Source organism: Blennius ocellaris, assembly GCF_963422515.1.
Source record: "Blennius ocellaris genome assembly, contig: SCAFFOLD_56, whole genome shotgun sequence".
In the NCBI taxonomy this organism is placed as follows: Eukaryota; Metazoa; Chordata; class Actinopteri; order Blenniiformes; family Blenniidae; genus Blennius; species Blennius ocellaris.
In genome coordinates, this window is record NW_027661835.1 from 387762 (window position 1) to 398684 (window position 10923).

At 48.1% G+C, this 10923-nt stretch overlaps 1 protein-coding gene across 1 annotated transcript; it reads left to right on the forward strand.

Annotated features, from left to right (window-relative positions):
* Positions 1-4198: 4198 nt before the first annotated feature.
* gmnc (geminin coiled-coil domain containing) lies at positions 4199-10704 on the forward strand (the record flags this gene model as incomplete). The annotated part of the gene is made up of 3 exons (XM_080522284.1): positions 4199-4333; positions 9679-9973; positions 10295-10704. The coding sequence occupies 3 exons, from the start codon at positions 4199-4201 to the stop codon at positions 10702-10704; spliced, it is 840 nt and encodes a 279-aa protein (XP_080378410.1).
* Positions 10705-10923: the final 219 nt, after the last annotated feature.

A 10923-nucleotide genomic window follows, 5' to 3' on the forward strand; every position in this document is an offset into this window, starting at 1 on the left:
CAAACACGTAAACAACAAACACGCAAACAGCACACACGTAAACAACAAGCACGTAAACAACAGTGTAAACAACAAACACATAAACAACAAACACATAAACAAAAAACACGTAAACAATAAACATGTAAGCAATGAACACAAACAACAAACATGTAAAGAACAAATGTGTAAACAACAAGCACATAAACAACACACATGTAAACAACAGACATGTAAACAAACACAAACAACAAACATGTAAACAACAAATGTGTAAAGAACAAGCCCATAAACAACAAACATGTAAACAACAAACATGTAAACAACAAACACAAACAACAAACACATAAACAACAAACATGCAAACAACAAATATGTAAACAACAAACACGTAAATATCAAACACAAACAACAAACATGTAAACAACAAAGATGTAAACAACAAACATGTAAACACCGCCGGTCTCTGTTTCCTCCACACTTTCCTCCTGCAGCTCCTCTGACCTGGACGGAACCTCTGGAACATCTGGAACCTCTGGAACCTCACCTGCACCGACACAAACAGGTTGGTACCTGGTACACCACTAGCTCCGCCCCCATGAAGTCTGGGGCCTGATGAAGACTATGGTGTGATGAAGACCGTGGTGTGATGAAGGCCATGGTGTGATGAAGGCCATGGTGTGATGAAGACCATGGTGTGATGAAGGCTGTGGTGTGATTAAGACTGTAGTGTGATGAAGACCGTGGTGTGATGAAGACCATGGTGTGATGAAGACCATGGAGTGATGAAGACCGTGGTGTGATGAAGGCTGTAGTTTGATGAAGACCATGGTGTGATTAAGACTGTAGTGTGATGAAGACCATGGTGTGATGAAGACCATGGTGTGATGAAGACCGTGGTGTGATGAAGGCTGTAGTGTGATGAAGACCATGGTGTGATGAAGGCCATGGTGTGATGAAGGCCATGGTGTGATGAAGGCCATGGTGTGATGAAGACCACGGTGTGATGAAGACTGTAGTGTGATGAAGACCGTGGTGTGATGAAGACTGTGGTGTGATGAAGACCATGGTGTGATGAAGGCCATGGTGTGATGAAGACCACGGTGTGATGAAGACTGTAGTGTGATGAAGACTGTAGTGTGATGAAGACCATGGTGTGATGAAGACCATAGTGTGATGAAGACCATGGTGTGATGAAGGCCATGGTGTGATGAAGGCCATGGTGTGATGAAGACTGTGGTGTGATGAAGGCCATGGTGTGATGAAGACCGTGGTGTGATGAAGGCTGTAGTGTGATGAAGACCATAGTGTGATGAAGACCATGGTGTGATGAAGGCCATGGTGTGATGAAGGCCATGGTGTGATGAAGACCATGGTGTGATGAAGACCGTGGTGTGATGAAGGCTGTAGTGTGATGAAGACCATGGTGTGATGAAGGCCATGGTGTGATGAAGGCCATGGTGTGATGAAGACTGTGGTGTGATGAAGACCATGGTGTGATGAAGGCCATGGTGTGATGAAGGCCATGGTGTGATGAAGACCATGGTGTGATGAAGACTGTAGTGTGATGAAGAACATGGTGTGATGAAGACTGTGGTGTGATGAAGACCATGGTGTGATGAAGGCCATGGTGTGATGAAGACCATGGTGTGATGAAGACTGTGGTGTGATGAAGGCCATGGTGTGATGAAGACTGTGGTGTGATGAAGACCATGGTGTGATGAAGACCGTGGTGTGATTAAGGCTGTAGTGTGATGAAGACCATAGTGTGATGAAGACCATAGTGTGATGAAGACCATGGTGTGATGAAGGCCATTCTGTGATGAAGGCCATGGTGTGATGAAGACTGTGGTGTGATGAAGACCATGGTGTGATGAAGACTGTGGTGTGATGAAGGCCATGGTGTGATGAAGACCATGGTGTGATGAAGGCCATGGTGTGATGAAGACTGTGGTGTGATGAAGGCCATGGTGTGATGAAGACTGTGGTGTGATGAAGACCATGGTGTGATGAAGGCCATGGTGTGATGAAGACCTTGGTGTGATGAAGACTGGAGTGTGATGAAGACCATGGTGTGATGAAGACCGTGGTGTGATTACGACCGTGGTGTGATGAAGACTGGAGTGTGATGAAGACCATAGTGTGATGAAGACCGTGGTGTGATGAAGACAATGGTGTGATGAAGACCATGGTGTGATTAAGACCGTGGTGTGATGAAGACCATGGTGTGATGAAGACTGTAGTGTGATGAAGACCATGGTGTGATGAAGACCGTGGTGTGATGAAGACCATAGTGTGATGAAGACCATAGTGTGATGAAGACCATGGTGTGATGAAGGCTGTAGTGTGATGAAGGCCATGGTGTGATGAAGGCCATGGTGTGATGAAGACCATGGTGTGATGAAGACCATGGTGTGATGAAGGCCGTAGTGAGATGAAGACCATGGTGTGATGAAGGCCATGGTGTGATGAAGACCATGGTGTGATAAAGACCATGGTGTGATGAAGACCGTGGTGTGATGAAGGCCATGGTGTGATGAAGACCATGGTGTGATGAAGACTGTAGTGTGATGAAGACCATGGTGTGATGAAGACCGTGGTGTGATGAAGACCATAGTGTGATGAAGACCATAGTGTGATGAAGACCATGGTGTGATGAAGGCTGTAGTGTGATGAAGGCCATGGTGTGATGAAGACCATGGTGTGATGAAGGCTATGGTGTGATGAAGACCATGGTGTGATAAAGACCATGGTGTGATGAAGACCGTGGTGTGATGAAGGCCATGGTGTGATGAAGGCCATGGTGTGATGAAGACTGTGGTGTGATGAAGACCATGGTGTGATGAAGGCCATGGTGTGATGAAGACCTTGGTGTGATGAAGACTGGAGTGTGATGAAGACCATGGTGTGATGAAGACCGTGGTGTGATTACGACCGTGGTGTGATGAAGACTGGAGTGTGATGAAGACCATAGTGTGATGAAGACCGTGGTGTGATGAAGACAATGGTGTGATGAAGACCATGGTGTGATTAAGACCGTGGTGTGATGAAGACCATGGTGTGATGAAGACTGTAGTGTGATGAAGACCATGGTGTGATGAAGACCGTGGTGTGATGAAGACCATAGTGTGATGAAGACCATAGTGTGATGAAGACCATGGTGTGATGAAGGCTGTAGTGTGATGAAGGCCATGGTGTGATGAAGGCCATGGTGTGATGAAGACCATGGTGTGATGAAGGCCGTAGTGTGATGAAGACCATGGTGTGATGAAGGCCATGGTGTGATGAAGACCATGGTGTGATAAAGACCATGGTGTGATGAAGACCGTGGTGTGATGAAGGCCATGGTGTGATGAAGACCATGGTGTGATGAAGACCATGGTGTGATGAAGACTGTAGTGTGATGAAGACCATGGTGTGATGAAGACCGTGGTGTGATGAAGACCATAGTGTGATGAAGACCATAGTGTGATGAAGACCATGGTGTGATGAAGGCTGTAGTGTGATGAAGGCCATGGTGTGATGAAGACCATGGTGTGATGAAGGCCGTAGTGTGATGAAGACCGTGGTGTGATTAAGACCGTGGTGTGATGAAGACTGGAGTGTGATGAAGACCATAGTGTGATGAAGACCGTGGTGTGATGAAGACAATGGTGTGATGAAGACCATGGTGTGATTAAGACCGTGGTGTGATGAAGACCATGGTGTGATGAAGACTGTAGTGTGATGAAGACCATGGTGTGATGAAGACCGTGGTGTGATGAAGACCATAGTGTGATGAAGACCATGGTGTGATGAAGGCTGTAGTGTGATGAAGGCCATGGTGTGATGAAGACCGTGGTGTGATGAAGACCATAGTGTGATGAAGACCATAGTGTGATGAAGACCATGGTGTGATGAAGGCTGTAGTGTGATGAAGGCCATGGTGTGATGAAGACCATGGTGTGATGAAGGCCGTAGTATGATGAAGACCATGGTGTGATGAAGGCCATGGTGTGATGAAGACCATGGTGTGATAAAGACCATGGTGTGATGAAGACCGTGGTGTGATGAAGGCCATGGTGTGATGAAGACCATGGTGTGATGAAGACCGTGGTGTGATGAAGACCATGGTGTGATGAAGACCATGGTGTGATGAAGACCGTGGTGTGATGAAGACCATGGTGTGATAAAGACCATGGTGTGATGAAGACCGTGGTGTGATGAAGACCATGGTGTGATGAAGGCTGTGTTGCAGCTGCAGGACCGGCTGCAGCAGAAGGAGGAGGAGCTTCAGCAGCTGCAGGACGAGAACCAGGAGCTGCGACGCTTCTTAAGCTCCGCCTCCATCAGGGACCTGCAGCACAAGGTGCAGGTCTGTGACACCACCACCACAACATCAACAACAACAGCAACAACAACAACACACTGACACCACCACCAGAACAACAACAGCAACAACAACAACACACTGACACCACCAGAACAACAACAGCAACAACAACAACACACTGACACCAGAGGTCCGTTTCACGAAGCAGGTTTAAGGATTACCCCAGGTTAATTAACACCGAGTTGAGGGAAATGCGGGGTTTTCCGTTTCACAAAGGGAGGTAACTCAAACCGGAGGAAGCGGGGTAACTCAAGCCTGTTTCACGAAGCGGTGTAACGTCAACTCCCGGTCAGTTACCGGGGCAACAGACGCTCTAGAACTAACCTGGTCGGGAGCAGGTTTTTGTCAGTGAACACGGAGTTTTGCTCTGGCTCCGCCCCCTTTCAGACGGACACGGGATTTCATTTCCTCATTCAGCGGGGGAGTTTTGGTGAAACAGTTCTGCAGTGCCTTATTCCCGAGGCAAATTAGACGTCAACTTTATTCCCTCAATATGGAATGTGCTTTTGATAATGATCCGATTGATGAAGGCGCAGCGTTACTTCGCCCAGAATTTAATATTCGCAGATAATATTCGCATCATCAGACCATAGATGTACTGGCATTTGCAGACACCTTCCTTTTTGAGCGGTACGTTTTACTGCAGAGACCATTATGCACATCCACAGTTTAATCGCTCTGTACATTAGCAACATCACCAGCTGAGCCTTGCCCTGACGTCATAGCAGATATTGTGTGTTGCGCTGAGTTTCCTCGTAAATGGCAGAGCTGTCAGAGACACCATATGACATCATCACTTCGGGGTCTGACCACCACCACCACCACCCCCACCACCACCACCATCACCATCACCACCACCACCACCACCATCACCACCACCACCACCACCACCACCACCACCATCACCACCACCACCACCACCACCACCACCACCATCACCACCACCACCACCACCACCACCACCACCACCATCACCACCACCAGCACCACCACCACCACCACCACCACCACCACCATCACCACCACCACCAAATAAAGACATGATGCACAATTCATTTGGTCTTTTTTATTTCCTACAAATACAAGCGCTAGTTTAGTTAATGTAGTTAGTAGTTAGCATAATTCACCTGGGACTGTACACCCACCCTTAACTTGTGCTCCAGTTTTTTCCATCTTCTGGAGCAGGTGGAGTCTATAGATCTGTTTTACAGATAACTGGGAGGACATAAGGAGGACATTCAATTATTACAGTTGGACATGAATTCCACAGAATGAAGCTCTGGTGTTTACTGAACATCTGTCTCACTGTCAGTCCTTGCAGTGGATGTTGAGGGACCCTCCTGCTGCTGCCCAGCCAGGCCCTGTTAAAAATAATGTGTCAATACTTCAGTGTAGACAAAATATCACTCTTTATTCCACCACAATGTTTAAGACATGTAAACAGGATGAGAACTATCATACCTCTATAGGCCTTTGTGGATCCTCCTCTGTAAAGGCAGCAGACAGGGTTTCCTCGTACTCTTCATCCTACATGAATATGTTTCAGTATATTTAAACTACCATGTTGCAAGATCTTTGGAGTGTTGCCTACTTACAAGGTCTGTTGTGGCATGAGGGGTCCAGCAGGCAGAGAGCACCATCACAATCTGTTGGGTGACAAAAACAAAGACATGATGGGGAAATAAAGATGAACAAAAGGAGGCTTAAAGAGATATATAGGCCTCGGCATATTCTATATTATGAAGGAAGTGGTATCTTGAGGGGTGAGCTCTGAAGAGGAGCTCCTCCAGGGATTCCCTCAGCCACTGGCCTCCCAACATTCTGCCTCTGTTAAAGGTGGAGGTGCTGGGCCACCACCCGTTTTACATCTGCCTTCTTTCTGTTGGCTGAGTAAAGTCTGCGTTAGTTTAGCCGTAGTTATTTGACAGCACATGATATGGGTGAGACATTTATGTGTTTGAAAACAGCATTATGTTGGAATAAAACACCTCACAGTCAAATGGCCACTTGATATTTACTGTACAATGTCACACATGATCGACATTACGTTAAGAAATGTATTGATTAACAATTAAATTGGCGCTTCTCCCCCGTGGAGTTGCACCTAAAAGAAATAAATTAATAAGCTCCCATCAAGCAGTATTCCCTTGCAATAATGTTGCGATGACAAAGACGTTTGAACTTACGCATTCACTTGAGCAGCAATCTTCTTCCACGCCGCCTCCCTCTCTTTAGCAGCCGCTGCAACGTTGCATTTTTTTTTTTTTAAATATGTTCATATTCGCCATATGATGGGATCAATACTTCCTGCTCCACTGGCGTCAAAAACTCCGCCCTCCGCGTCTCAGTTGTCATGGTGACTCGTTGAATCGGGGCTCCATTGATGCGGTCTTTTTAGAGTCGTGGTGCACGCGCTTGACTCCAGGTGAAACTACTCTGAGTTCATCAAACTGATCAAAATCCGGTGTTGTGGAACCGAAAACTCCGCATTTTCTGTCTCAGTGTAACTCAACTCAGAGCTCGGTGTTAAGCTCAGGGCTTCTTAAACCTGCTTCGTGAAACGGACCCCACTGACACCACCACCACAATGACAACAACACCATACTGATACAGCAACAACAACAACAACACACTGACACAACACTGACACAACAACAACACACTGACACCACCACCACCACCACCACCATCACCACCACCACCAAATAAAGACATGATGCACAATTCATTTGGTCTTTTTTATTTCCTACAAATACAAGCGCTAGTTTAGTTAATGTAGTTAGTAGTTAGCATAATTCACCTGGGACTGTACACCCACCCTTAACTTGTGCTCCAGTTTTTTCCATCTTCTGGAGCAGGTGGAGTCTATAGATCTGTTTTACAGATAACTGGGAGGACATAAGGAGGACATTCAATTATTACAGTTGGACATGAATTCCACAGAATGAAGCTCTGGTGTTTACTGAACATCTGTCTCACTGTCAGTCCTTGCAGTGGATGTTGAGGGACCCTCCTGCTGCTGCCCAGCCAGGCCCTGTTAAAAATAATGTGTCAATACTTCAGTGTAGACAAAATATCACTCTTTATTCCACCACAATGTTTAAGACATGTAAACAGGATGAGAACTATCATACCTCTATAGGCCTTTGTGGATCCTCCTCTGTAAAGGCAGCAGACAGGGTTTCCTCGTACTCTTCATCCTACATGAATATGTTTCAGTATATTTAAACTACCATGTTGCAAGATCTTTGGAGTGTTGCCTACTTACAAGGTCTGTTGTGGCATGAGGGGTCCAGCAGGCAGAGAGCACCATCACAATCTGTTGGGTGACAAAAACAAAGACATGATGGGGAAATAAAGATGAACAAAAGGAGGCTTAAAGAGATATATAGGCCTCGGCATATTCTATATTATGAAGGAAGTGGTATCTTGAGGGGTGAGCTCTGAAGAGGAGCTCCTCCAGGGATTCCCTCAGCCACTGGCCTCCCAACATTCTGCCTCTGTTAAAGGTGGAGGTGCTGGGCCACCACCCGTTTTACATCTGCCTTCTTTCTGTTGGCTGAGTAAAGTCTGCGTTAGTTTAGCCGTAGTTATTTGACAGCACATGATATGGGTGAGACATTTATGTGTTTGAAAACAGCATTATGTTGGAATAAAACACCTCACAGTCAAATGGCCACTTGATATTTACTGTACAATGTCACACATGATCGACATTACGTTAAGAAATGTATTGATTAACAATTAAATTGGCGCTTCTCCCCCGTGGAGTTGCACCTAAAAGAAATAAATTAATAAGCTCCCATCAAGCAGTATTCCCTTGCAATAATGTTGCGATGACAAAGACGTTTGAACTTACGCATTCACTTGAGCAGCAATCTTCTTCCACGCCGCCTCCCTCTCTTTAGCAGCCGCTGCAACGTTGCATTTTTTTTTTTTTAAATATGTTCATATTCGCCATATGATGGGATCAATACTTCCTGCTCCACTGGCGTCAAAAACTCCGCCCTCCGCGTCTCAGTTGTCATGGTGACTCGTTGAATCGGGGCTCCATTGATGCGGTCTTTTTAGAGTCGTGGTGCACGCGCTTGACTCCAGGTGAAACTACTCTGAGTTCATCAAACTGATCAAAATCCGGTGTTGTGGAACCGAAAACTCCGCATTTTCTGTCTCAGTGTAACTCAACTCAGAGCTCGGTGTTAAGCTCAGGGCTTCTTAAACCTGCTTCGTGAAACGGACCCCACTGACACCACCACCACAATGACAACAACACCATACTGATACAGCAACAACAACAACAACACACTGACACAACACTGACACAACAACAACACACTGACACCACCACCACCACCACCACAACAACAACAACAACAACAACAACAACAACAACAACAACAACAACACACTGACACCTCCACAACAACAACAACACACTGACATCACCACCACAATAACAACAATAACACACTGACACCACCACAGCAACAACAACAACATACTGACACAACAACAACAACAACAACACTGAGACAACAATGCACTGACAACAACAACAACACTGACACAACAACAACAAACACTGACACAAAAACAACAAACACTGACACAACAACAACACTGAGACAACAACAATGCACTGACACAACAAGAACACTGACACAACAATAACGCACTGACACAACAACAACAACACACTGACACCACAACAACACACTGACACAACAACAACACTGACACCACAACAACACACTGACACAACAACAACACTGACACCACAACAACACTCTAACACAACAACAACAACAACACTGACATAACAACAACAACAACAACAACAACACACTGAGACAACAACAACACTGACACAACAACAACAACAACAACAACAACAACACTGACACAACAACAATAACAACAACAACAACAACAACACTGACAGAACAACCACACACTGACACAACACACTGACACAACACACTGACACAACAACAACAACACTGACACAACAATAACAACACACTGACACAACAATAATAACAACAACAACACACTGACACAAGTGAGCACACACACACACACGCTCACACACACACACACACACACTCACTCACTCACTCACTCACTCACTCACTCACTCACTCACTCACTCACTCACTCACTCACTCACTCACTCACTCACTCACTCACTCACTCACTCACTCACTCACACACACACACACTGGGGGAACAAGGTCTGTTACAGTACCTGTCAAAATAAAAGCAGCAGGTGGGGTTGTCACTATGGCGACTGTCAAAATAAAAGCCCGTGTTGTTCTGGTTGTCAGACGGTGGACGGGACGAAGCTGAAGAGGAGCCTGGAGGACCGGAGGCCCCGGCGCCCCCTGCTGGTCAGCAAGAGGGTCTGCAGGAACCTCACTGGCCGTCTGGACTCCCTGGACCCGGACCCGGACCCGGACCCGGACCTGGACCTGGACCGCTGGGTCCTCCGGACCCTGGGCCTGAAGGACCGGGACACCATAGACCCGTCCAGCCAGTCCCCGGACCTCGGCCTCCGAGCCCTGGTCTACCACACCCTGTCCCCGTCCTCGTCCCCGGGACAGACCCTCAGCTCCGCCCACAGCTCGTCTCTCAGCTCCGCCCTCAGCTCCACCCTCAGCTCCACCCTCAGCTCCGCCCTCAGCTCACCTCTCAGCTCCGCCCACAGCTCATCTCTCAGCTCCACCCTCAGCTCACCTCTCAGCTCCGCCCTCAGCTCACCTCTCAGCTCCACCCTCAGGTCACCCCTCAGCTCCACCCACAGCTCCACTTTCAGCTCACCTCTAAGCTCCACCCTCAGCTCCACCTTCAGCTCCACCCCCAGGTCACCTCTCAGCTCCGCCCACAGCTCCACCCTCAGCTCCGCCCACAGCCTCTGTCCCAGAGGGACCCCGGGTCCCGCAGGACCCCACTGCCGGCTCCAGACCTGCGCGGCGCCCCCCGGTGGGCGGAGCACCATGGGCCCAGATGGACCCCGTGGCACCGTCAGGACTCCGCCGTCCACCCTCCACCCGGACCTCGCCCACCTCTGCACTGCCGCCGCTCCCCCGTACTGGTCTCTGTCGCGGGACTCCGCCCACTTCCGTCCACCGGCAGAGACGCTTCCCGTCTCGCCGCCGTGGTCTCCTTGCTCTTGGACAAGTCCGCCGGCCGCCGTGTCCACGCCGCGCGGCCGTACGGACGTGGCGTTCAGAGTGTCCCTCAGTCCGTCCAGCAGCGTGAAGACACACAGCTTCCCGCAGGGACAGGCCTTCACCTGCAGGCACCTGGACGGCCGCTGGGACTTCACCTGGGTTCCCCGGCAGGAACCCTAGACCCTAGACCCTAGACCCTAGACCCTAGACCCTAGACCCCCTGCTGGGCCCTGGAACACCAGGACCCGGTTCTGGTTAGGAAGACCGCGGGGAAGCACCGATGCCACGAGTACCAGGACTAACACTTACCGATACCGAGGACTAACACTTGGCTACTTACTGATACGACTACCGATACAAGTACTGATGAAAGGCCATAAAGTAGTTTACAGTAAACAA